The sequence below is a fragment of the Aspergillus ambiguus genome (assembly GCF_047715705.1).
Source record: "Aspergillus ambiguus strain CBS 117.58 unplaced genomic scaffold BDV59scaffold_6, whole genome shotgun sequence".
Lineage (NCBI taxonomy): Eukaryota > Fungi > Ascomycota > Eurotiomycetes > Eurotiales > Aspergillaceae > Aspergillus > Aspergillus ambiguus.
The window spans coordinates 270,320-296,577 of record NW_027395519.1 but is presented as its reverse complement, the minus strand read 5'-3'; the positions used below and the strand labels follow the sequence as shown (position 1 = coordinate 296,577).

At 52.7% G+C, this 26,258-nt stretch overlaps 8 protein-coding genes across 8 annotated transcripts; 4 read left to right on the top strand and 4 right to left on the bottom strand.

The window, feature by feature from the left end:
• Window positions 1–70: 70 nt before the first annotated feature.
• On the bottom strand, window positions 71–6,154 carry BDV59DRAFT_142590 (putative AMP binding domain protein). Its single transcript, XM_073687204.1, has 6 exons — window positions 5,994–6,154; window positions 5,881–5,903; window positions 2,003–5,739; window positions 1,736–1,945; window positions 1,080–1,683; window positions 71–1,024 (listed from the first exon to the last, which is right to left on the bottom strand). Exons 1-6 carry the CDS (start codon window positions 6,051–6,053, stop codon window positions 130–132), a joined length of 5,529 nt encoding a protein of 1,842 aa, XP_073550439.1. The 5' UTR covers window positions 6,054–6,154; the 3' UTR covers window positions 71–129.
• A 484-nt stretch (window positions 6,155–6,638) lies between these two features.
• On the top strand, window positions 6,639–7,976 carry BDV59DRAFT_172935 (40S ribosomal protein uS7). Its single transcript, XM_073688802.1, has 3 exons — window positions 6,639–6,894; window positions 7,086–7,269; window positions 7,365–7,976. Exons 1-3 carry the CDS (start codon window positions 6,749–6,751, stop codon window positions 7,680–7,682), a joined length of 648 nt encoding a protein of 215 aa, XP_073550438.1. The 5' UTR covers window positions 6,639–6,748; the 3' UTR covers window positions 7,683–7,976.
• Window positions 7,977–8,160: 184 nt separating this feature from the next.
• Window positions 8,161–10,714, top strand: BDV59DRAFT_142578 (SDA1 family protein). The gene is made up of 4 exons (XM_073687203.1): window positions 8,161–8,270; window positions 8,350–8,385; window positions 8,452–8,739; window positions 8,802–10,714. The coding sequence occupies exons 1-4, from the start codon at window positions 8,224–8,226 to the stop codon at window positions 10,657–10,659; spliced, it is 2,229 nt and encodes a 742-aa protein (XP_073550437.1). The 5' UTR covers window positions 8,161–8,223; the 3' UTR covers window positions 10,660–10,714.
• Window positions 10,715–11,033: 319 nt separating this feature from the next.
• On the top strand, window positions 11,034–12,258 carry BDV59DRAFT_172932 (uncharacterized protein). The gene has a single exon (XM_073688801.1). The coding sequence runs from the start codon at window positions 11,178–11,180 to the stop codon at window positions 12,009–12,011; it is 834 nt and encodes a 277-aa protein (XP_073550436.1). The 5' UTR covers window positions 11,034–11,177; the 3' UTR covers window positions 12,012–12,258.
• A 926-nt stretch (window positions 12,259–13,184) lies between these two features.
• BDV59DRAFT_172931 (Hsp70 family protein) lies at window positions 13,185–16,754 on the bottom strand. The gene is made up of 3 exons (XM_073688800.1): window positions 16,662–16,754; window positions 16,470–16,586; window positions 13,185–16,418 (listed from the first exon to the last, which is right to left on the bottom strand). The coding sequence occupies exon 3, from the start codon at window positions 16,407–16,409 to the stop codon at window positions 13,422–13,424; it is 2,988 nt and encodes a 995-aa protein (XP_073550435.1). The 5' UTR covers window positions 16,410–16,418; window positions 16,470–16,586; window positions 16,662–16,754; the 3' UTR covers window positions 13,185–13,421.
• A 350-nt stretch (window positions 16,755–17,104) lies between these two features.
• Window positions 17,105–18,575, bottom strand: BDV59DRAFT_172930 (uncharacterized protein). The gene is made up of 2 exons (XM_073688799.1): window positions 18,154–18,575; window positions 17,105–18,059 (listed from the first exon to the last, which is right to left on the bottom strand). The coding sequence occupies exon 2, from the start codon at window positions 18,033–18,035 to the stop codon at window positions 17,124–17,126; it is 912 nt and encodes a 303-aa protein (XP_073550434.1). The 5' UTR covers window positions 18,036–18,059; window positions 18,154–18,575; the 3' UTR covers window positions 17,105–17,123.
• Window positions 18,576–19,247: 672 nt separating this feature from the next.
• BDV59DRAFT_199662 (uncharacterized protein) lies at window positions 19,248–20,106 on the top strand (the record flags this gene model as incomplete). Its single annotated transcript, XM_073693395.1, has 2 exons — window positions 19,248–19,955; window positions 20,074–20,106. The coding sequence occupies 2 exons, from the start codon at window positions 19,248–19,250 to the stop codon at window positions 20,104–20,106; spliced, it is 741 nt and encodes a 246-aa protein (XP_073550433.1).
• On the bottom strand, window positions 20,053–26,220 carry BDV59DRAFT_172926 (uncharacterized protein). The gene is made up of 3 exons (XM_073688798.1): window positions 25,917–26,220; window positions 20,209–25,744; window positions 20,053–20,145 (listed from the first exon to the last, which is right to left on the bottom strand). The coding sequence occupies exon 2, from the start codon at window positions 25,736–25,738 to the stop codon at window positions 20,585–20,587; it is 5,154 nt and encodes a 1,717-aa protein (XP_073550432.1). The 5' UTR covers window positions 25,739–25,744; window positions 25,917–26,220; the 3' UTR covers window positions 20,053–20,145; window positions 20,209–20,584.
• Between the last annotated feature and the right edge of the window lie 38 nt (window positions 26,221–26,258).

Below are 26,258 nucleotides of genomic sequence, written 5' to 3'. Positions count from 1 at the left end.
CAGAAAAATGAAAAAAAAAATTATTCCTTGGGAAGACAAACGCCCACTGGAGGCTTCCAACCATACCACATCCAATGGATGAAACATCCAGACCACTCATACAGTGCACAATGTACACTGCGTAAAACCTTACAGCTGAGGTGCTGGCTTTCGAGGAACCCCGCTGGGAGCTTGCGCTTCATCGGACGCCATCGCGGACTGGTACATGAGAGCTTCCTGCGGCCAGTCACCACTGTCGGCCATGGCGTCAGATCTCTGCTGATCAGGGTGACCAGACACGGCGCCGCCCGGATAACTGGTGTATTGTTGTTGACTGTCGTGACCGGTAGCAGGGCGATACGGGAGGGTCTCCGACGCGGTGGCAGGGGCATTGGGGTCACCGATGAAGGGGGCGGCCGTCGCGGCCGTCGCGAATTCTCCAAAGTTGAAGCCGAAGTCAGGATTTTCGAGGTTTGCAAGAGAGTCACCCCTCGCGGGAGGGTTCCCAACCGTCGATGCCGTGGCCGGTCTGGGTTCGGCGATTTGAGGGACCGATGGCATGGAGCCGGTAGGGCTGGCGAGGGGCGGCGCACCGTCCGCGGGCAGGGCTTGGTACGGACCGCCCGATGCTTCGGGGTGTTCAATCAGGACTGGGGCTGGGGACCGGGGCGCAGCCTCGATTTCCGGGACAGCGGTCGACCGGCGAATGCTGTTACCCATTGTGCTGCCTGGCTTGGAGCCTCGGCTGGGGCGATGCTGAGGGGCCTCGGCGAACTGGTTCTCGGCGCCTTCCATGTCACGAATGCTGAACTGGGCGATTGTCCGCAGCTTGCGGGTCACCCAAGAGGCGAGCACCTTGCCGCGTTGTTTCTCGCCGAGGCGAGAGCGGGGGAAGTCGCCGTGGGAAACGAACGCGACGATGTCTGCGACGACCTGGTGCTCGTTCAGGATGGCATTGACGATGACCGGCACGATGGATGCCAGATAGGCTTTTCTTGTCACCTCCACGACGACAACGATCAGCCCACCAGCCTGGAAAACAGCGCTATACCTACATGTTAGTGAAAGTCATTAGAGAGCACACGGGTCTGGCCACGTACCATCCGCCAGCGACAATATTGCGGTGACATCTCTCGACAGAGTTCTCGATGTCCATAGGGAAGTGGTTTAATCCGTTGACCTCAAAGGTCTCCCCAATGCCTCCCAGGACGAAAAGGACCTGCATCTCCACTGGCTGACCTCCTGGGCCAATTGGCCGAGTAACGGTGTGGAGGAACCCAAGATCACCTGTGCGCACATAGGCCACGTTAGGATCTCCATCCGCGACTCTGCCGTTGAAACGTTCCTGGTCAAAATCTTGCTTGGAACCGTAAAAGGACTTCGCGCACGCGTCGGATTGGATCCAGATCTCACCATATTCGCCGACGTGCGATAAGGTGCATGTTTCTGGGTTCACAATCGCAATTTGTGTATTGACAGGTACCATACCCGAGTCCTGAACAAAGAGGGCGCTCGGATCCGTATCGAGATCCACAGGAAGGATAAGTCCACGGCGCAGAGCACGGAGATCAAGCCACAGCTCAACCGGCTCGATGCACATGTACGATCTGGTGACAACCATGGGGTTGAGGACATGAGAGTACACTATGTTGATCGCTGTGCGATCAAGACTTGCAGAAGCGAAGTGCAGGCGCACCTTTTGATCTTTACATTGCATTAGGACCTTGCATGGGCCGGCGCAGGTGACGGAACTTACAGATATCGACGCGTGGCCTTCCTTCGGCAGAGATCATCAGGTTCTTCATCTCTTGAAGCTGGAAGCCCTTTGCTGCCATAGCCGTCATGGCATAATCCAACATTTGACTCGTAGCATAAGTGTCCTTGATTTTGTACCTCGACAGGGCGAGGAAGAGAGTCATTGGGTTTTGGGCGAAGTCAACGGGGGACACAAGATAAGTTGGTGCTCCTGACGCAAGGTCAATGATGAAAAACGACACGAACATGGTAGATTTGTTTTACTTACCCACATAAATGCCCATCAAGCAAGTATGGAGGAATCCGAGACCCAGAGTGCTGCGCACACTGCCGAGGACCGGCCTTGAACTGGTCATCTGACACGTCTCCTTCTGTACTTTGCACATGCCCATGATCGTATCATGGCCAATATGGACAGATATTCTTCTTTGATCAGGAGTCCAGTATGTCCAGACCATCGCAGGCTGATTCCCGTGCAGCCAAGTCTCCTTCACGGTGAAGCCTAGCTCTCTGCAACCGTGCGACTGTTTGGAGGGCTTGGTAGTGTTGTATATGGCCGGAACACCTATCCGAAGGACTTGCGCAGACTGCTTAATATGCTGGGACACGATCTTCTGCCTCATAACGTGATCAACATCGCTGTTGACGATGATGGCCTTGACGTTGAAATCGCTGATAATATGAAGGAACGCTGGTGCATCTTCTGACAGCCGGTTCTGATCAATCGGCGCAAGAGGAATGACAACCACACCAAGGCAGAAACAAGCATGTACGGCATAGACGTATTCCTCCGAGTGCGTGTACATCAAGACTAGATGGTCGCCCGGGCGCACTTTAACCTTGTTCCTGAGGTAATTCGCCACAGCAGCAACCTTCAGATCGAACTTCTTCCAGGTAATGCCCTTTCCTTCCTTTCCACGGCCGTCAATGGAGCAGTAGGCCAGTTCTTCAGCTTGGCGAGAAACGCGCCACTGGAGGAGGTCGACAATGGTCTTGAAGTTGTTCAATGGAGTTGATGTGCGGTCATCCATGACGACATCACGATAGTCCACGCCAGAGTACTGTTTCTCTTGCATACCTACCATATCCTGTCTCGACATTAAAGCAAGGGGAGACCAAATCCCGCCAACGGGATCGACACCGATAGGGAGATTCATAACTGACCGTTCGACTCCGAACTTGACGTGCACACAGGGAAGATTGCCAGCATCAAAGTCCTTGCGACAAAGCATGTTGCCGATCTCTTGTCTGCCGTTCTTCGTCACACGAGGTAGAGTGTTAGGTGCGGTGAGCAGTACACAGTAGACGCGCAGATGATGTTCCTGATAAAGTACTTCCATGCACCGCTCTGCCAGTGATTCGAGGAGCGCAGAATTCAGTTGCCTCGGAGGACCACCGGATGTGGTTGGCGCCGTGGATGCCGCATACGACTCGAGGACAACAATGGGAAGATGTTCGTCGTTGACAAAGACATCAAAAGCTGTACAATCATGGATCTTGGGCAGGTTCTTCAGGAGAGTCACGATCATATGTTGAACGAAGAAGTATCGATGTTCAACGATCTCCTGCCCATGTTCAACCCATTCCACCTTCTGGCGAAGTCGGTCCTCGTACAGGCCTAGAACAAATAGTTTTCCCTCAATAACACAGCCAAGCAATCCGGTACGTAGAAACTCAGGCTCTACCAGCACGGGGGTCGGGTTACCATCTTCAAATCTGTACGGACGTGCATGGAAGATCGCCTCCGTATGCTTCGGCAAAGCCCAGAAGCCACCCGAGAGAGACGGGGAGTCAACCCAAATTTCACCAATCACGTTTGAGGTGCAAAGTAAATTGGTTTCGGGGTCAACAACGGCAAGAGTGGCGTCAGGAATGGGGTAACCAAAGGCACCCACGCGAACGGCATTGGGCATAGTCCCAGCATATCTACGGGCATCATCGCCCATAGCCAAGACTACAACCTCGTTGCTCTTCAAGGCCTCCTTATCAAGAAGGACTTCGCCAAGGTCGTTTTTGGTCTGTTCCTTGGGTGCCGGTGCTGGTGCTCCGCCCAAAAGACTACTTCCAAATCCATCATTTGACTTCCCGGAGTGCTTTTCTTCCTTCTTGGAATCCCGCCGTTCATTATTCGGATCCATTTCATGCGTGAGGGGACAACCCATGCGCTCTTCGCCCCCTAGCCAGTCTCGAACACTAATTACCATACCGCCATGTTCAGGTAAGCATAGCATGGGAGCAACAATCTCCCGAGCCCTAGGATTTCTCATGGGCCTGAGCCACCTGTCTGCAAGGATCTCGTGGAATTCAGCGTCAACAGTCAAGGTATCAATCAGGCAGAGTTTCACGCTTCCGAAGTTGGGCTCCGTGTTCTTCTTGTAGTGCCGTGTAGACATTGGGTCTTGCTGGTAATTGTAGGCGGCAATCTTCAAACCAGGGTAGTCGGCAGCCATCAGCGTGGCCCGATATTTTGTAATAAGGTGGGCATAAAGACCAGGAGTCTCAACTGTGCGGTCCTCAATCCAGACAGTCGTATGACCACCGTACACAGTGAGCAGTACTCCCAATATCATGCCAATGCCTTGTCTCGGGTCGAGATAACTGATAAGAGTCTCTCCGTGAGGCCGTACGTTGCGGGAAGACGTAGGCACGTTGGAGACAATCGCGCTGAGGCAAGCCATTTGGTGCATAATTGTCCGGTGGCTCATGACCACACCACGCAAATCACCAGTCGGGGCCCGGGAAAACTCAATATACGCTAGATCTGGGACCACAAGGGGGGGCGTCTCGTCTTTTTTCTTGGGGTGATAACTCCCGAACTCATTGGTCTTCCACCACTCTACCCCCCTGGGCCAGCTGAGCTTCTGCGTAGTAATATCTCTCTGGAAGGTCTTTAGATTATTTTCTGTCGTCAAGGCAAGATGTGCCTGGGTAGAAGTGAGGACCAGGTTCAGGCTCTGGTAGTCTTCCAGGCTGTTGATGGGTACAGCAACAACGCCGGCAATAAAACAGCCCATGAGCGCAACGGCGAACTCGATAATCTCGGAGTCGCGATAGATCAACGCCACACGGTCACCACGGTACAAGTTGCTCTTGTCACGAATGACCTGAGCGACCTTTTCCGCACGACTCGCGAGCTTCTCCCAGGTAATCGACGCGATTTCCTTGCCCTTTTGATCCAGCACCCAATATGCAGCTTGTTTGGAATGGGTGCGAGCACGATGCCGGAGGACGGTGGGGATGTTGTCGAACTTGGACATTGGCGTGTTCTTATCATGGGGATCGCTCACAGGGAAAGGAATATCGCGAGGCTCCAGCGGGAGGAGGTGTTCAATGGCTGGACCATGGAGTTCAGATGCGGGGATCAACGGAGGCGCCATGTTAGCGGTAGGAGAGAATGCATCGGACTGTGAGTAGCGATGAAAGCCTCCGCCGCCGTAGCTGTCTCTGTAATCGTCTTGTTGCTGGCCTGCAAAGTCGGAGAAATAGCCTTGCTGTGAATCAAGCATGGTTGACTGTCGCGTGACCGCGCCCGAGGGGACTTCATAGCCACCCATTTGGTCCTCGAAGTGCTCCGGTGCAACTCCAGGGTTGAATGCGTAATTCTGGCTCATCAGGGTTGCTGTTCTGGAGTCCTCTTGCATGCCAGGCCCGGCAGGGGGCTTCGGAAGGAATAGAGAGTCGTACGAGGCCGACGAAGGCATGCGATCCAGTTGTTGCAACGACAGACTTTCTCTGCCCATAGAATCTTGGGTGTCTCCGCTAACTCGTCGGTCATATCCGAAGCTTCCGTTGCCTTGCATATTATCATGACCGGTTGCAAAGGGCTGGTGTGAGGCAGCTTGATTCGAGTCTGCTGTCGGAGGTCGTACATTCAAGATGGCCGGCGGAACGTTGCTTGAACTGTTTAGTGATCGAGACTGGTCCATTGAACCGGCCGCGTTGACATCCAAAGCCATGTTGGGCCCGAAGAATTGGGAGAGGAGAAGGGTGCGACGTTTCTGGTAACTTTGAAGAAGTCAGTCCCATCATCATGGACAGAGAAGACATGCGCATGGTATGTTTGGGAACAGGTAGTCTGTTCGTAGAGCATAGCGTCCCTGGGGTGAATAATACCCCAAATTGAGGGATCTGGCGACGGTTGCTTACCCCTTCTCCGTGATATCACCATCCTATATCAGCCCAACCGTTAGCGATCAAAACACCACGTCATGACTCCAAGGTTCAAGATGGAAGGGAGAACCTCCACTCGCGCGCCATACCTCAAATTCCCGGTCTAGGTGCCGCAAAGCGGCGTGGAGTTCGGGGTTATCATCGGCCATGTTCACAGAAACGCCCGAACGTACACAAAGCGAGGGGCTTTCATCCGAGTGCGCAAACGACTGGGGGGTAGTAAATCGACGATATGCTCATCGCAGAGTCCGAGAGAGTCAGTCGGGAGGCACTAGAGAGGGAAATGGAGGAATCCCTGGCGCATGCAGCCCCTTAGGATGTAGTCGGGGAGTGACGACCTGTTCGAGTTGTTCATGTTTCTCCGCGCTTGAGCCACAACGTCAGCGCGGTTGTGGCTGAGTAAGAATGCTGCGGGTCAACGCCGCACGGCCACAGGCACTGTCTGAGGGGACTTTTGGGAGAGGGCTTAGATGGACAATTTGGAGTTCCGTCTGCATCAATTTTTCCATAATTTTAATCTGATCCCACTCGTACCGCTAACAATATTGGAGTAAATACTGCGCACGTGTAGAAGCGTAGTCAGCATACTTTTTATGGACTCTCTCCCAGATAGGCCTAGCGGAGTCCCGATGGGCCGTCACCTGACCGCCCACTGGTGATTGGCCCGGACCCTGCCCTAACCCACCCACACAACTAAGCGAGCCGCACCTCGAATTTCCTTGAGCCAACCGACTCTTTTCAGCCGACCGTCTGCTATCGTCGACGTTGAAGGATCACCCAACGACACCGTCCGTCACCTTTCAACGTATCCCTCCCTCGACAACAGGTGCATACGGCGTCCAATATGTCTGACCACGGGGAAGTCGAGGTCGAAAACCCCGCCGGGGCTTTCCAGGTCCTGCCCAAGGAGGCGCTCGCGGAGATGGGAACCGTGAAGCTTTTCAACAAGTGGAGCTACGAGGATGTTGAGATCAGGGATATCTCCTTGACGTAGGTGATCCCCCATTGTTCTTGCGATTTCTTACTCGAGGGAGTTGGTCGATGTCGATGCGATTGTGACGGGAATCGTGCATTGCGAAAAGACCCGCGAAAAAAACGCAGAAAGGACTCGACAAGAGAAGAGAGGAGGGCCTGCATGAGACACAACGAACATTCGCTGACCCGGCTTTTCATCATTACAGCGACTACGTCCAGATCCGTAACCCCGTCTACCTCCCTCACTCCGCTGGCCGTTATGCCGCCAAGCGCTTCCGCAAGGCTCAGTGCCCCATCATCGAGCGTCTGACCAACTCTCTCATGATGAACGGCCGCAACAACGGCAAGAAGCTCATGGCTGTCCGCATCGTTGCCCACGCTTTCGAGATCGTATGTCTACCCTGGGGGTGCTAGTCCCGCACCGCACCACGCAACCGCTGCCCCTCGGTCAATTCGCAGGCAACTAACCATCGGATGACTTTCAGATCCACATCATGACCGACCAGAACCCCCTCCAGGTCGCCGTCGATGCCATCGTCAACTGCGGTCCCCGCGAAGACTCCACCCGTATCGGTTCCGCCGGTACCGTCCGTCGTCAGGCCGTTGATGTGTCTCCTCTCCGCCGTGTCAACCAGTCCATTGCTCTCTTGACCATCGGTGCCCGTGAGGCCGCTTTCCGCAACATCAAGAGCATTGCTGAGTGCCTTGCCGAAGAGCTGATCAACGCCGCCAAGGGCAGCTCGAACTCCTACGCCATCAAGAAGAAGGACGAGCTCGAGCGTGTTGCCAAGAGCAACCGGTAAAGGGGTTATGTTGGGCGTATTCTCCGTTTGGTCCTGGTTTTATGTGTACTGGAGTGGACGGGGGGTTAATTAGGGTTCAGTCGGTTTGCATGCATCTGCGCGACTGTATATACCTTGAAGACAGTCACGGGAGGGAGCGAGCTCCCTAAAAAAGAGAATCGGACGGCTTTCTTCTTAGTAGTCGAGATGCGATCATGAAAATTTCAGGCTTTTAAGTCAAGTTTCCTCTGTTTTCTATGAAAGGATAGTTTTGCTTTGTGCAGATGCGAATGGCCTGAGCGTAGGCGTGCAAAGTAATAAAAAGTAGATTATATCTGATATATTCTATTGTGTTCTAGTTACACAGTAGAACTCCGCTAGTACTACGCTCCAGGCGATGCGAATTTTCTCCAAAGTTGTCGCTTATCGATAGGCCTGGGCCGTTCCCGCGCGGAAAAAAAGTTCGGAGCTAACAACATTTGCCTGCCATCGCAACCTCCTCCTCTTCTTGACCCCGTCAATCCACCACATTCAGAGGTTTGCTGCAGCAAAAGTTGAAGACATGGTGAAAAGAAAGTTGGGGGCCTTGGAAAAAGTCGAGGCTGACCTGTAAGTCCCTCCTATCGGGCGTTTTCCTGAGGTTTTAACAATCTCGCTCGCCACTAACCGATCTTTCTCCATTGCCTAGGCCGAACCTGCAGCATAAAATTCGACGAGACCCCAAGTAAGTGCATTGCGCTCTGAAAGATTGCTCATATATGGCCTTGTCGTACTAACGATCTACTCCCAGGTCCTATATCGAAGACTTCCGCGCTCAACACTACCAGTATGAGAGTCACCGGGAAATTTTCATGGCTGCACCCGCCTCTGCCACCGATACTGGCATTATCTCGCTGAGGGAGTTGATTGATTTCATTGCGCATGTGGCCGATTGCTATCCCGACATCACGAAAGACTTTCCCCAGCAACTTATTGATATCTTGTCGCAACACCATCTGGTCCTGGAGCAGGAACTGCGAGAGAAGATCGTGGGCAGTCTCGTGCTCCTGCGAAAGAAAGAGCTGCTAGATTCAGCGACGTACGTTTATCTTCTATACGGATAGAGTCTGAGTAGCTACTAATTCGTGAATTTTCGTTTAGACTCCTTCAGACGCTGTTCCCAATTCTGATCACGACGCCGAGTAAGACGCTGCGGGCCTTGATTTTCCAGAAGATCCTCATGGACCTCCGCACGTCGAATGCCAAAACGACGAATCACAAGCTCAACCGTACCATGCAGACTGTACTCTTCAACTTGGTCACATCCGACCGGACCTCTTCCAAGGGACTTTGGGCCGTCAAGCTCACCCGCGAGCTGTGGAAGCGACAGATCTGGTCTGACGCCAAGGCAGTGGAAGTCATGAAGGAGGCCAGTTTGGCCGAAAACGAAAAGGTCATCGTTGGCGGCGTTCGCTTCTTCCTCGGCGGAGACAAGGAGCGCGAGGAGATGGAAGACGAAAGCAGTGATGAGGAGATCGACGTCGGACGGGTCAAGCATCAGGTCGGAATCAACAAGAAGACCCGCAGCAAGGCCCGTGCTGTCGAGAAGGCAAAGGCCACCATCAAGAAGCGCGAGCGCAAGAAGAACCAACCGCACCCCCTCAACTTCTCCGCGCTGCACCTTCTGCACGACCCACAGGGGTTTGCGGAAACGCTCTTCTACAAGCACCTCCAAAGCGCGAAGTCCAAGTTGAACCTGGAGCAGAAGCTCATGGTCCTGCAGCTTGTTACCCGTCTTGTTGGACTGCATAAACTGCATATTACGCAGCTGTACTCTTACTTCCAGAAATACCTCACTCCGCGTCAACCCTCTGTTACCTCTTTCCTGGCCTCGCTGGCGCAAGCCTCGCATGACCTCGTTCCCCCGGATGATCTGGAACCGCTGGTCCAGAAAATCGCGAACGAGTTCGTCTCTGAAGCATCAGCGTCCGAGGTAGCTACGGCTGGTCTCAATGCCATTCGAGAGATCTGCGCTCGGCAGCCACTCGCTATGAACGAAACGTTGCTCCAGGATCTTGTTATGTACCGGAAGAGTAAAGATAAGGGTGTCGTGATGGGAGCTAGGGGATTGCTTAGTCTATTCCGTGAGGTCAACCCGGAAATGCTCAAGAGACGTGACCGTGGTAAGGAAGCCTCTATGGGTCTTCGCGCGGGCGAAAAGAAGGAGAAGCGCTTTGGAGAGCAAGAGACCGGTGGTATCGAGGGTCTTGAACTTCTTGAACAATGGAAGGAGGAAGAGCGCAAGAAGAGGCGCAGAGAGAAGGGCCTTCCCTCCGATGCGGAGGACGATGAAGATGATGATGAGGCCGATTGGGCTAATTGGAACGTGGAGGACGACGAGGACAGCGACAGTTCGGGCGGATGGATTGAAGTCCAGAGTGACGTGGAGATCGATCTAAGCGACTCAGACGATGAGAAGGACGGCCCTCCGTCTAAGAAAGCCAAACAAGAGGAGGACAAGGAGGAGCCAGCCAAGTCCGAGCAACAGAAGGACCCGTTGACTCTAGCGACTACCCGCATTCTCACGCCAGCTGATCTGGCTAAGCTTCAAGAACTGCGCAATGAGGCCGCTATTAATTCGCTTGTGTCCGGACCCAAGAGCCGTCGCGGTCAAAACAATGCTTCTCGTGACACCGACGAAGCTTTGACGGCAGCGGAGATCGAGGGATTGGCTGCTCTGTCCGCAGGAAAAGCAACCCGTGAGGAGCGAATCGCTCATGCCAAGGAAGGGAAAACTGATCGCTCGGAGCATAAGAGTGTGACCGCTAAACGAAAGGAACGAAAGGAGGAGCAAGGCAAGAGTACTACCAACAAGGAAAAGGCTCGCAGAAAGAACTTCTTCATGACCCTGGGCAAGGCGAAGTCTAAGGGCAAGCGTAGTCTGGTGGAGACACGGAATGTCTTGAAGGCCCATCATGAGAGACAAAAGAGGGGTGGAAGGAGAGGAAACAACGGTTAGAAGGTATTGGTTTGTATGTTGTATAGAGGATAGATTTGAATCTACTTAATTCAATGTATATTATGTGTGTTGTAGCCCCGAGGTAGATAGATATATTGCCCAGCGCCTCCTTATCACAAACGCCCATATGACGACAACAAAGACGAAAACGGGACGACCACCTGTTTATCCAGATAATAAATATAAAAACTAATGTTGACCATGTTTGAAAAATTAAAATGGTGTATTCACTGACGTTGGAATATGAAGTATACAACCCTAGAGCCTAACCTAAAGAGGACATATTGGTATCGAGGCACGTGCGGAGACAGAGCGCGTCACCGCGTCGCGTTCCGTCAAAAATCCCCAGCCTCCATTTCTTCACCATCACTCTTCTTCAACCCTCCACCTCACTTGACGTTGGATACCATACACCAGACACCTCCACCTCTTTTTCTTGAATGCCATCGAAAACTGTATAATACACAAAACCTCATCGATACTAATTTTCATCCTCTCGTGCCGTTGCGCCATACAAAATGCCGTCCTATATTCCAGCATTCGCCAACAATGACACTCTGGATTCCAAACGGAGACGCTTTCAACCACCCATCACAACATTCTTTCAAGCGACATCAGAGACAACACATGGCCATCCTGCCTGTTCCCCGTACCTATCGCACACCCACTACTCCGCCACAACCTACTCCCCCACTCCAGCTCTCCCGGAAAAGATCCAGTCTTCGCTTCTCTCTGTCGGAATGCGTGTCCGCAAATCTGTCGCCGAAGGATACAAGACAAAGATAGAGAAGACGGTGGATGAAGTGAAACCAACACAAACCCTATATTCCGTACCGCCTCGGCCATATGCCACCGCCCGTGCAGAACTCACTCCGTTTAGCGGCATGGGAAGACCGAGCCACATCACTGCGACACAGCCTTTCGCCGAGCCCCTAGGTGATGAAACCGGTGAACAACTCATCACAGACGATGGCGATGCGTTCTCTCTCCCACCTAGTAGCCAGGAATCGGCCATGTCGACCCGCACTCAATCAACTGGCAAGAAACGATCATATGATTCCGACAGTGACATGGACGAATATGAAGAATCTTCCTTCGCTTCTGGAATGACGAACTGGCTGGACCCGTCATCGCTGCGATCGATTACCAAAGCGTCTCCTGTCATCGGACGTACTATTCTTTCTCCCGGTTTGGGCTGGCAGCGGCGGAAATTCGTCGCTGCCCAGAAGCAGGGCGCGATGGAGATGGACGATTTTGAAGAACCATCCTTCCTTCGCAGACGAGAGGAAGTCGATATGGAATACGTCCTGCCGCGAAACAGTGATGACGAGGTCCAGATGGGAGGGGTATGATCTGGGCTCCTCATGATCAGCTCTACCCCGAATCCTGTACACTTTGAATACCTGTATCAATATCCTACTTTGAATGCTGTGGTTTGACTGCTGGTCGGTTTCAGTGATCACACTTCTCGTTATCTGATCATACCCCTTGTTTTCTACCTTCATATTTGAATTTTAGCCTTTTTTCAGTATCGACGGAAGATTGTACATATTGCGTTTCTGAATACCATATTTTTGCTTAATATACCGTCATATCCAGTGTTCTATATTGTGTTTGACACACGTGAGGTGAACTAGTTTTTCAAAACACCCAGATCTGAAATTTGTATCCCATCTCTATCTCAAAATCCTAGATTCTGTCCATCTAGATGCCATCATGCCAGGACGCCACTAGCTGAAGACGGAGGCTGTTGAAGCTAATGAGAGTTATGATGAAGAACCACCCCCAAGTTCGCATCGAGTGGCAGTTGCTTGTGTGGACCCTCTTCTATCGCCAGCAACCGACCCAATCCAATTTCAGTGCAACGGGTAAAACGGTCAAGGTGAAACATCGTACATAACGTAGTAGAGATAGAATGCAAATAGCCTTCTTAACCAGAAAGCACTCGTCTGTCTCCAGTGCCAATTATACTAGTTAGTATGAGGTATTTTGGCTGAAACAGACGGCTGAAACATAACCAGGGCTATTAACTCGTGAGCCAATGTTCATACTGCAGTAATTGAGCAGTCATCCGTCGCCTTGGATCGATTGTCAACGTAGATGCGAAGGCTTGAAAAAGTAGAAGGCAATCCAAAGACGAAATCTATAGGGCATGCAACTGATGCTCACCCTTACCAAATCATGTGGAAGAAACCCCACCTGGCATAGCAGGCCATATCTGGTGGATGAGACTAGTGTTATGTTCAAGATATGGTTCGTGAAATGGTAAACTATGTAGTTCATATACCCACTTACGAGAGGCCTTGCGTGGTCCCCTGACAGGGTACAGGTTACAATGCAGATCCACGAGCTGCACGCATCAATGTTGTTTGTCGGAAAAACAGATATAGAACTTTCCGCATTAGAGCATCTAAGTGTCAGGAACCCTGCCTAGTTGTTCGAACCGAGCTACGTATTGCCTGAGTAGGCGTTGATACCCGTAAACCAATTACTGTAGTCTAGCCGATCAGATTTCAGTAATACCATAGTAGTAGTATAAGCTGACCTCTATCTAGTTTACATAGCAGTAAACAATGCAGAAACGAAAATCGAAAGTCGTAATATCTCAAATATAATCAATGTCATCGACCCAGACTCTTGCAGAGTATAAACAGAACCAAAGGAGACAGCACATAAATGCCGAAACAGAACGCTCAAGGTGAACTCCCGTCATTTTTTTTTCAACCCGAAACCAAAAAGGTAATAAAAGACAAGAAGGCAGGTTACAACTCGTCCTTGACGTTGGACTTTGTCTTCTTTTCTGATTCCTTGGTCTTCTTCTCCTTGGAGGTCTCGGAGGTCTGGGACTTGTCCTTCTTGTCAGTCTTCTTGGACTGGTCTTCAGAGTTCTTGTTGTTCTTGGCGGCTGCGGCTCCCATCCGTTCATAAATGCGGTTCATGAGTCGCTCTAGTTCTTTGAGGCGAGTGTCGATCTCCGCGACAGTCAGAGCGGGGTCGTCGGTTTCACTAAGCTTCTCCTGCAGAGACATCTGGGTCTCAAACCAGGAGTTGACAGACTCGTAAGTCTTGGTGATGCTAGTCAGATCAGAGGGTTGGAACACCGAGTACTTCGGACCCGTGGGCTTGGGCGCCGCTGTGGACGAGGTAGTAGTCGAGGACGAATAGGGGTCCTCTTCAAGATCATCGAGAGGGTCCTTTGTAGACTCGGAGGATTCACTCGACGTGGTGGAAGTTGTCTCGGTTTCGCTCGTGGACGACCCCGAAACAGAAACGCTTGAAGAGTACAGGTCCTCGTCTTGCTTGATCTGCTTATCCATCAGGTCGATCACGGTCTTCGAGTTCTTCAGCACATTCTGCAGAAGCTCGATGCGGGCCGGACGAGCAGCGTTCTCCTGCTTTCTTTTAAGAGCAGGGTTGACAATATCTTTCAGATCCTTAAGTTTCTGCTGAAACTCGGATCTGGGGGCGAACTCGCCATCATCATAGAGCCAGTCGCTCGCAGAAGAAATCTTCTGCTTGAGGGCATCCAACTGGTCAGGCTTGATGACCTTCGAGAACTCCTCGTCGTCCACTAGATCGCGGCTCCGGTAGATGAAGGATTCTAGTTCGTTCAAAGCTTCCTCACGCAGGATCCGCTCCCGATCAGAAGCGTCAAAGGCGGCCAGGCGAGCCTTGATACGAGCAAGTTCGTCTCCGGAAGGAGCAGGAATCCCAAGGGGCTGTGCTGTAATGGCGACAGGAACGACTTCAAACTTGTTCTGAGGGGCAGCAGTCTTCTTGCTTTCCTTAGTGGAAGTAGTAGAAGTAGCCTCGTCAGTTGAGGAGGTCGTAGAAGCCTGAGGTTCTTCCGGTTCCAAGGTGACTGACTCGCTAGGCTCTCCTTCTTCTCCCAGGGGAGCCTGCTCGTCTTTCTTGCCGAGGCCGAAAAATCCCTTCACGTCATCGACAATTCCCTTCTTCGAACCCTCAACTTCGCAGCCAACAGACCCGCCAGTGACTTCAGGGAGTCCATCGACAGGGCTGAGGCGGATGGAGAACTTCGTGGTAATGTTAGCAGCGGTACAACCGAAGTCATTCTTCAGCTTATCGACAGATGCAGTAAGGTTCTGAGTCTTCACTCGAAGAACGGGTGACTCGACCACCTCGCTGTTCACCGGGATCTGGTGATAGAAGCTAAACTCGAAGTCGTCCAGGTTCTTCACGGTCACTTGCTTCTCAGGACCAACCTGAGAGGTCGGTGTGAACAGTTTCTGCTGCCTTTCCTTCGAATCTGAAGTCCACTTCAAGGTAACAGGGTAGCCGGAGGCATCGCTAGCCCGAATGTCTTTAACGCGGAAGCTGGAGCTGAGAGCGGCTCCCTTAAAAGCGGCACCAAAAACGGCAGCCTCATCCGCGTTGACGTTGGGGCGGAGCTTGTTGGAGGATCCACACACGCGTTCCAGCTCTTTCTGAACAAATGGAGTACGGACGGCTCCACCGTGAAGGATGACGGAATCAATATCGCTCAGCTGCAGTCCTGCAGCCTCCAGAGCCTGCTCAAGGGGCTTTCCAACTCGAGAGATATGGTCCTGGGCGAGCTCCTCAAACTTGGAGCGCGTAACGCGGTATTTGAAATTAAGATCTTCCTCGTAGAGGTTCTCAAAGCCGGTGCCAGTCTCGGTATTGGCGCTGAGGACCTGGCGAACCTTCTCCGCGTCCTTCCAAAGCCTCGCCATTGTCTTGCCATGAGAGCCAACATCCGCGGGCGTAACACGATCCTTCAGCTTCTTGTCCTGAACCAGTTCTGCGATCATATCCTTCACGATAAGATCATTCAACGCATCGCCTCCGAGGGACTTATCCCAGCCAGTACCCATGACGTGGATTTCTTGGATGGTCTTGTTGAACTTGCCAACATCTTTAACGGAGCGACCCTGGAACCGAAGAACAGTAGCGGTGGTGGAGCCCGCACCCATGTCGTATACAACATGGTACTCCGGCTTCTGTCCGTCTGAAACGCTAGGGAATGTACGACTTGTCGCGTAATTCAACCCTACAGCGAGACCATCGCTGACAAACGCATCCACATTGAGTCCGGCGAGGGCCGCAGCCAGTTGAAGGCTTCGCTTCTCCTCGGCGGTGTAGAACGCAGGATACGTGATCACGGCGTCGTGGATATCGGAGCCCTTGCCGGCGAGGGTATCCGCGTTGGCCTTAATCTGCTTCAACTGCATGGCCAGGATCTCCTCGACAAAGAAGGCGTCCTTCCGCTCGGCCTCCCCGAGTCTGTTGCTGCGCAATCCCACCGTGCCTCGCTCGCCGGCGCTCTCCAACTTCAAAGCCGGGTACCGTGTGTGGTAGGTTTGAATCGCCTCGTTGTCGGTATCAAAGGGAAGGCCCAGTAAGGATTTCAAGTTCGCGTAGACGTCATCGGGGTACCGGGCAGCCAAGGCGAGCGCATCGCCACCGTAGAATCGTTCGGGGAACGGCGCATTGCTTTCGCGTGTGGGCTTGAAGGCGACAGCGGCGGTCTCTTTGCGCTTTGAGTCCTTCGTGAGCACGATCTCCAGCGGAATGCCGGGCTTTACGAGGGCGGCTTTCAAGTATTCCGTTCCGACGTCGATACCCAGCACTGCAGAGCCGGCGGCGGAAGCCGGGGCTGGGAAGCAGAGGAAACAGAGGAGAAACGGCAGGATTAGGAAGGAAAGTATCGGAGAGGAGGTGAGCAGTCGGGGCGACGCATATGCGCGCTGTCGGCTCTGGGGAGCCATGGCGGACCTCTGACCGCATGATGAGTGCAGTTCGACTGTAGGATGATATGGAAGACATACATGGAAGTGTGATTGGATGTTTGGAATATGGTCGCGAGTACTTGTCCAGTGCGATTCAGGGTCAAGTCAATGAACCGGGAATTAAAGAATGGGCCTTGGTGGTGATCAACAGGCTGTCTGGATAGGTAGAGACGACCAGTTAGAAACAGAGGGAGAAGGCATTGACTTGACAGGACGAAAGAAAAAGCTCACCGAAGGCAATCTTATGTTAGTGCAGCCATGGATAACACGATTCAAAGCGAACTACTGGCCAGCTGGCAGTAAGCATCGAGTCCTTGATGGGATCACGAGCGGCGATCTGGCAAGCTTGGAGAGGACACGTTTGATTCCGCGATGCAAACACCCCCAAAAGGGAATGTTTGCACTGTTTGTTTAGGATCACCACGACATCACCCAACTACGAACTATGATAGGAGGTAGGGCTTTTGCTATGTGTTATAGAGAAGGATGCCCTGTATAATCAGCAATACAGGGGATCATGTTGTACTACATAATTACTCTTGCGGAATGTCTCCTATACGGAAACCAATTACTGTTGGAGGATGTTAATGAGCCCAGTGTGGACGGTAGACCTATTGCATTGTTGCCAACATACAAAAGAAAAGTAAAAGAATAGCAAAGACGGTTGATACCTGAGCCACTTCACGGAGGGTCTCAAAAAACAGTCTGGACAAATTCCCTAAAGTCCCGGTCGGTGATGACAATATTGCTCTCATTGGGCCTTGGTGCCCTGTCATACAGGGCCCGGAAGGGCAAAACCATGGGGGCGCCGGTCATCCCGGTTGGGCTAACGACAACCTCTTGGGCCGAGTAGAGCTGCTGGTTAACAGCTGGCTGATTCACTAGAGGAGGGTTGTGGATGGGCCGTGAGCGAAGTGTGTCGATGTACGCATGGGGGGCCGGGTTCGGGGCATTAGGCGGCATCAACATCCATTTTTCGAACGTCACCCGGGCCCTCTTAACGCTGATAAGGATGATGAACCTGGTTTGGCCATTGGAATTATTAAGCCAGAACTTGGCATTGGAACGCAACTTGGGCATGGAGTCTGAGACTCCCACTTCGACGACTAGAGTTGGCCATCCTCGGGTCTGTCCCTGAGTCACTCGCCGCGACGGGGGGGTAAATGCCTGATCCGCTGCCTTTCCCTTGTTGCCTGGCTTGTACGTAGTGGTCCCTATCCATCGTCGGTCCGGCCAGTTGATGCCCATATTCTGAAGCTCAGTAGCAACCTTCGAGCTGAAATCGTTGAGCAGGGATTCGTGGGCAGCCGACGGGATCACTTTGATTAGGCCAGTAGTTCCCTCCCACTCGAAACGAAAGGCGACTCCTTCAAGACTTTCCTTGTCATTGTCTAGACGCTCGATCGCTTCCTTGGTGAGTCCCAAAACCTGAACCCATTGGTTACCATTGCAGTCGTTTGCCTGAAGGGTCTGCAGAACGTCATGAACAGTTTGCTCGAGCCGTTTCATGGTCGTGTATGTCCTGGTGATGACAGTCGAAGTAACGCCATCGGAGTGACGGTAGGCGCCCGTTAGGACCATGGGATTACTCTGACGATGATCCATAACAGCGGAGGAGTAGGTGTCGCTCTGGCTGTCCGTAGATAGAGTAGCCATGATCAGTCAAAAGATGTGGATGGAAGAGACGAGGTAAAGAATCAGATATTCCTTGGAGGGAACTAACAGGTATTCTGGGAGATTGAGAGGTTGGTAGATGCAGGCCTCTGGTTGAGGTCTAAGAGTTCGAATAAATAAGGTAATGTCGATGGACTGATGAAGGAAAGAGCGAAGTGAAGGAGAGAGCGAAGGATAATGAAAGAAAGAGCGAAGTGAGTGAGAGAGTGAAGGGACGATATGGTTCGATGTCGGAATTATATCACTATGAGCACAATCCAACTGATAACATAGTGAATGGTCAATATCACTGGCAGTAGAGAGTAGGCATCGAAGCCACTTCTACTACTGCACCTTTACCGCCTGAACGATTACCGCTTACTGAATTCTGCGGGATTGCGCAGCAGGCACCGAGAATGACATGAAATAATGCATTGATTGACCATCTCGAAGTCGAATGAAGATATCTAGAGATGTACAGTCGAGCCTAGGAACCACAGGGTTAACTTAGAAGTTAGTGGTAGCTTACTAAGATATATAGGAAGTTGTCCGATGTGGTGGTGCGTCTTGTGTAGTTTACCACTTAGAGATGGAACTGTAGCAGGAACTGAATTCGTCTAGAAACTAGCAAAAAAATGGCTATATTTATGTCTGTTTTCCAAACCCCCTATTTTCGATCGCTGATATATTATTTAGAGAGGCGCGGAGGCTGAACTTCACTTCCAGTCTGCATGGAGACTTGGGCCTTGGCAGTAATTATATGGGACGGTTCCGCTTGACAGAAGTCTCCCAACCACAAAAACACATACAACAGCGTAAGTATGGTGGTGGTCACCAGGCGCTGCCTGGGAAGCTTGCCGTCCTCTACGATCATAATGGCACATCAGTGTGAAATTCGGTTCGCCCACATTCATGCACGGAGCCGTTTCCCTCTTAAGTAGAGGTAGTCGGGTATTGCCTTTCGGGTTATATATATTGACATGCGCTTTAGATGCGATTCCTTTTAAGGACATTATAGAATATATATATTGAGCGCCAAGTGGAAGCGTCGGTTAGAGATCACTTCTATACACGTGATCACCTCTTCTTTTTCCCCACCAGGACGCAGTTCAAAATCTCCTCCTTCACTCCTCCCCATTCATTTCCCCTCTGACCATCGCAACCATGGCCCAAGCAAGTCGGTTTCGTGAAAGACCACCGGCTCCGCCCCGCCTAGTCACCCCTATAGACCCGACCCTTGCATCGCGCTCTGTTCCCCATAGACGCGACTTTATAGGTCGGTCATTCAGTCAGGGTGCATTGCTAACTACTATTACGCGGCCCTTGTACCAGGTAGAGAAGCTTGCTGACCCGGCTACCTACTACGAAGGTGCCGAATTCTATCTAGCCACTCAGGATGGAGTCCGTGAGCTTCTCCGAGCGATCGATGAGAAGCAAAGTCTTGATAATGATCCGACTTGGGGCTTCTATGTCTTTGTTACTGCCTACTCATCTATAGCGCAAGATCGATTGCCTCAAGCGATAAGAAACTGGGTCAAACTCATAGAGCATAGCCTCCGCTATCTTACTCTCTCTGTATTCACCGAGGAGGCGGCTCGACGGTTAAAGCTTAGTGTGGTGGAGAATCGAGACGCCCTCGAAGGCGCGTCAGACGATAGTATTCGTGCGGAGTTTGAGGCTCTACTTCGAGACAAAAAACTCCGTAGGGAGGAGGCCGATGACGGACGCTCAGTCTTCCGGCTCTTAGCAGAGAATATGGTTTGCTTTGTTCTCGATGAGGATACTATCGGGATATTAGCGAACCTCTCCATCCCGGAGAGGGACGATAACCCATCCCAATTCTATCAGCAATTTGAAACTGTTACGGTGAAGGTACTTGATGGATCTTGGGATCGCTCGGAAGCGAACGGTTGGTCAAGTTATCGAGGTATTGGGCATTGTTCGATTGTGTCATTGCCGCGTTTATATAGTTTTTTAACTCTAATGTCAGGAGTACAAGGCATGGAGGATCTTCATCCGTTAAATGGCCTTTGTTGATAAACTGGCCTACGACTCGGTGCGTCTGAATTAGGCCTTTGGTTCCTCTCAGTGAGATCTATTCACTAAGTTATACCCAAAGGGAGACTATTATCTATTTGTCCAGTGTCATGAGAATTGCATCCTCACCGGAAACCACCGATTACCGTGCTACGGACTGTCTCCCAGATTTCTCTGAGTGCGGCACCAGCATCAAGTTCTACTGAGCAAAGTCAAGAGCTGGACTCGTCACATTGATCCTAGAAAGTCAAGTCTGTATAGGTACATAAATCTCAAAAACTCATAGCCGTAGAATCACAACTCATGGGGTATGCTGAAAGCTTCATGAACACCATTATGAAAAAACCATGCAAGACAGAAACACCACATGCAGATTTGACAAAGGAAATGAAAAGAATGGGAAAAACCAGTAGATTAGACCACATCAACGCTAGACTTGGAAAATGAACAGGAAAAAAAAAATCTTAATATCTGAGCTTGCCGACAAGGCCAAAAGTGTAGGCCGCTTCAGCCTCGCTCTTCATTTGGATCATGTATATCGTGTTAGATCCGACAGTGACACCGCCCTTCTTGGGCATAGCACCGCCCTCATTTTCCTCCCTGACGGAGACGGCAATGCCTGTCCTCGCTACCCGCTCGAAAGAGCTTTCGCCCAGGCAAACATCAAGGAGGACTTCTCCACGGGTCTTACCACGCACGAGGATGCGCTTCTTGGAATCAACGGCGCGACGCGGCGAGACCGTCCCGGACGCTGGTGGGCTTTCGTTGTCGCCCTCAACGGCCGAACTGGGGTCACTTCTGCCACTGACAGCGGTGTCGGGGCGGGCAGGTTCAGGGGCAACAGGCATAATAGTCAGACGGGCGGCGCCCATATCGCGCCACTTGGACGGCGTCTCGCGCATGTAGAGCCGGATTTTGGCGTTTGACAGCCCAATACCATCCGCATTTTTGATGGCTGCGGCGATTCGTCCAATACCCGAGTTGGACATGAAGTTTGTTCCGGACGCAGCAGAGCTTGAGTACAGACTGTCTTCTTTTTGTCTGCTCCGGGAGGTGACGGATGAACGCGAAATGCTGAACATTTTGCTTCCTCCGGCACCAAATCTCTTCAAAGCAGAGAAGGCGCTACTCATAGTCCCAACACTGCTTTCAGAGTTATCAGCAAGCGACCGAGGAGAGGCCGATGCTCGATAACTCTTTCGGCGACGAGGCCAGCCAAACCACCCAGTGGACTTGTTGGGCTGCTCGATGGGGACAGTCTGGTCGGCGAAAGGACCCCGGGCATTTTGCAGTGCGATGTATGTGGGATTGTTGATACGAGCCTGGTTGATCAGCCCATACAAGGCCTCACAATCGTCTGCGTTAGCCGAGCGGAACATGATGTTGTTGCTCCAGGCGATCTTCGAGCGCTCGGTCGGTGGAGAACGAATGCTAATATCGATTGCTGTACCGCGTCGGATTGGAACAAGCGGAGTTAGCTCAAGAGCAATCAAAGGGCGCCCCTTCTTCGTAGGAATCCCATCCTCTCCTATGGGAGCAGCACTGAGCTGGTATGCCTCTATCAACCCCGGGCTGACAATAACTCGGCAGTCATCGGGGAAAATAGTCTCCCAAGTGCCCTTATCCGACCAAGCAAATACGGATGCGAGTGCGGTTGAAGACTTGGTCGGTTGCGAAGGAACTGATCTGTAACCGCCTTGGGAGGCCGAGTTAGACGGTGACAAACTGCTAGCAGATGTGACAACTGAAGCCTGGGTAGCAGTTCTTGCATGACCATTGACCTTGACGGGGGCGATTGACGAAAGCTCATCTTCTGATTCTTCTGAGCTGTCCGACTCCGAGTATTCGGATTCAGAATACAAGTCGTAACGTCGTACGGTAGACGTATCAGAGTCAGAAATGGAGTCCGATGCAGTAGATGGTTCGTATTCATGCTTCAAAGGTGAGGAGCCTCGGCGCCTGGGACGTAGCCCTGTCGGGCCAAGAACAGGAGTGCTGTTCAGGCTGGAGCCAGTCGAGCTTGGAGAACGGGAATGTGGAGGCGGAGGAGGAGCTTCATCACCATTGGTCTTGTCGGAAGTATCAGAATTGGAGCGAGAATGGCTCTTTCTCTTCGTTGGTCTGTCCGATAGCATGGACGACTCCAGGTAGCCGAATTCCTCGTCGGATTCGTCCGACGTGGGAGGAATTGACTCCGCGATATACGACTGACTATCGCCCTGCCTGAGCTTAGGAATAATCGGCAAGTCCATTGAGGGAACGGACGATACTCGGGGAGAGCTCTGCTCTGGACTGTCTCTGGAGGGAGTCTTTGGGGTATACTGCTCCTTGGGCTTCTGTGATGATTTCTCCCCCTTTTTGGCTTCGTCGTGCTCCTGGCGGGGAGTTGTCGGAACTGGAATGTCTCTACCTGGAGTGGGTTCCTTCGAATGAGGGCTCGGTGTAGCATCATCATCGTGGCGGGCGACTCTCTTTGCCTTCGACCGCTTCAGCCCAGGAGACTTGTCTGCGCTGGTCATGGACTTTCGTGGGTCTCTAGAGTGTAGAATTTGGGATTGGGGTCGGGGGGACGCTTTGGCTTGCTGTTCGGTTGCAGAAGCATAGTCTGATTCTGGAGTGATTGCCGTATTGGCAGAGATTCTCGACTCTGAGGCGAGAGAAGACCCGACGATGCTTGGATCAGACAGTGGCTCTCGGGGGGAAGAGCGGCGCAGTGTGCGAGAGGTGGCCCTCTCACCAAGGGGAACGTCAACACTAGTAGGACTAGGTGGGGTTTCTGGGGCGTAGTCCGCTGCTGAGGTGATTGTTCGTGCACGTTGTCGCTGTTTCGCGCGTTCGATGAAGCTCTGGCTGCGGGAGACTGTAGGTGGGATGGGATCCAACCCCAGCATCTGGACCCACTCGAATCCAACGTCCTCTTCTTCAATTTTGAGTAGAAGGAGTTCTTGCCACGGTTTCGTTTGGTCAGGAGAGCTCCTTAACATAACCACGATCTCACCCTTTGTGTCCCCATTCCGGGCCGAAGCACACGAGAGATCCATTGGGGGGAATAGCAACCAACGGTCCGTATGGTCAATCTCACAAATAAGCAAGTCACCGCCAGTGCTGCCATCGGAGTTATCCCGTAGGAGAAGCTCTGCGCGGCAATCGATTACTTGGCCGGTGGAATGGTACAAGGACAAGTTGAAGAAGTCTCGAGCGCGAACCCGTCTGGTCTTGTCAATACTGATGTCCCCGATCGGACCCAATGTCGCAGGATCGCGAGCTCTAGTTGAGTCAATACAAGCAGCGGACTCGTCCTCAAGTCTTGCTCGCTCATCGCGCGCACGGCGGCGGGCATCCGTGACCAGGTTTTGGTACGCTGCGGCTATTTCCTCGGCCTTGTCTGACGGTTGCAGCAAATTGATGCCTTTGAAAGTTTTGGCGAGATACTTGAGGCGCACAAGAGGCCGCTTCAGTAGATACGCCACATCGACTTTCTCGCCATCGCTATCAACAATATCTCCATTCTCGTCTCGAGCCATGCCCTCGTCCAAGCTTTTTGTCTCGGCACTGTCCCCCTTCTCCTCCTCCTCTAGCGGAGCTAGGTTCACAATCACATCTTTAAACCCTAATCTCCAGGCTTTGAGGTATTCCCGGTATACACGCTGCGCGCCAAAGGCCCACGTGAGCAAGGCTTCCGTGTCTTCTTGCGGAATGCGTTTGTGCAAAGTTTTCAGGCGTTCAACTGCAACTCCCATGTCCACAATTGGTTTGGTGAAGTTCAGTTCATCTTTAGGATCCATAGATGGGCGGAAGAGGCCGGCGGCGATGGCGGAATCCGATTTTGAGAGGACACACGTCAGAAGGACTGGAATCACACCGCCAACTAACGTTTTGAGTTCGCGCATGTACTTCACCTCATCAGCGGACAGCTCCTTGAGGAGATCAGGGATTGTTGCGTTAGTCAGACGGCTCCTATTCGTCCGAATGCTGCGGGCCGATCTGATGCTCCTACTTCGGCTATTTGGGGCAGAGAGTACGGATATGAGGTCGTCATGTGTGGTAAGTCTCCTCTTCAACTGGGACGAGACCACAGGCAGGGAGTTGGGGTCGAACTGATCCCGTTCCTCGGGGGCTTCCTTCACCTCGGATGATTCCAACGTTCGCTTCTCTGGTTGAATGTCAGTCTGTTGGGAAGACCGCGTATCGCTGCTTGCTTCCATGGACTCCATTGACGCAATTGTCGACAGTCGATGCACACCAGTGCTCGGGAATGGCCGTTTTCGCGAGAGAGGAACAGGCGCGTTGTTACCTGATACCTCGGAGCCGTCCGAGAAAGGAGCAGTTTCGGTATCCGACATTGTGTCCTTCTCCTTGAACGACTTCTCACGGGGAGCATCCTCTTTGGCGCTTGAAGAGGAGCGACTATGTCTCTGTTCGCTCGAACGTTTTCTGCTGGAAGATGATGAGATATCCCGTCCCGACTCCTTTGTACCGGGCTTCTGTGTGGACGACTTCACTCTCTCCCCGTGGAACTCCCGACTCTTCACTCGCCGCCTGCCCGTGGGCTTACCTGACGGCGTCCGATGAGCGCCATTATCTCCTTCATGGATTGTTTTATGGTCACTCTCCTCCCGTTTACCTCGGTTGACTCTCATTTTCAACGGCGCCGGTACCTCCACCTCCGGATCCACGACGCTGTCAAAGAACGGGTCTGAGGTCCCCGACAACCATGCCTCGATTTTCGAGCCCCGGTTCCCCGTCGGCTTAGGAGGCTCCGCTTTGGCAAACACCTTTTTCGACTCGCCCAACATGTGCTCAAAGATACCACCCTTCGGAGGCTTCACCGGTCCTCGTGGCTTCGGCGCCGGCTGCGGTGCGCCACGAGCCCTCCGTCGGGAGAGCTCCGAGAAATCGGCATCGCTGGCTGCCCACTCGTTTTCCTCGTCAGCCGGTAGGTCCGTCTTCGCCGCGCTGTCGGATAATTCCGATGCCGCGCCTATCCCTGGCTTCCCAGCGCTCACAGGGCGTGACGTGGACTTCGACGAGCCATAGTGGGAGGTGTCGTCTTCGCCGCCTTTGCTCTCCACGAGGGAGTCGAGCGTCTCCTTGAGGACTCGGGACTTCCGCCGCTCCCTCGAGTCCAGGGATGAGGGCGGCGGTAACGATCGTGACTTTTCCTCTTTGCGGGATTGTTCATGTCTCCCCGCGCGCGGCGAGGCGAGCGACTCGTTCGTGGTGTACTGCGAGAAGCGTTTCGGCGGGGGGAGTTTCTGGGAGACCGTCGACTGGGTGGGGGTCCGATTGAGCTTCCAGTGCTCGTCGCTGATGACGCGCTTCCGCGGGGTACTTTTGCTGCGTTTCCTCGTCGGCGATGGAGCGGGCTTGTCCGCCTTGGGGGTCCGGGGGGTGGCTTCGACGGTCGAGTTCTCGCCGTCGTCCTCGTAGTAGACAACGTCGTCGGCGGTGATGACGCCCCCGCCCTGCTGCTGCCATTTGCGAACCTTTTCGCGCACGGAGTTGGTATCGTAGATACCCAGGGGAACGCCGATGTCGAGGGGTTTCTGTTTGGTCGGAGAGGCTCTGGGACTCCCCCCACGATTGGAGGGACGGTGCGGAGTCGACGGCGGCGGCATCAGTGTCTGCGACCGAGATCGGGGGCTGTGGTTAGCATGGGTTCCGACTGGAGGGGAGTCGCAGTAGTTATCCGAGACAGCAAAACAAAACAAAGATCGATCCATGGAGATGGTTTCCACGGAAGAGCGACGACTCGACGTCACCGATCCGTGTTTGTTTATGAGGGGAACCACTCACGAGCAGTACACAGTGCACAGGAGTCTAGTTGCGAGAGTCTTCCAAGCCAGAGGAGTTGAGATACAGATCAAGAGACAGACAGAAGAGGAAAAAAAGGAAACACAGAGCGGACGAACAGGCGGTCAGGTTGGCGGAGCTGCAGATGTTGTGCGGGAGTCGATGCTTCACGAGAGATTGACGCCGCGTGGTGGTGGATATAATATGGGTCGGTCAGCTGCCCGATCATACTCGTCGGCGTGATTCTGCCCCTCCAGCGCGGTGGAATACAGATGACCGTGGAGGATCACACGGACGAAGGGAATATCAGCTGGGACTGAGGGAGACTGACTGAGCGAGCTCGAG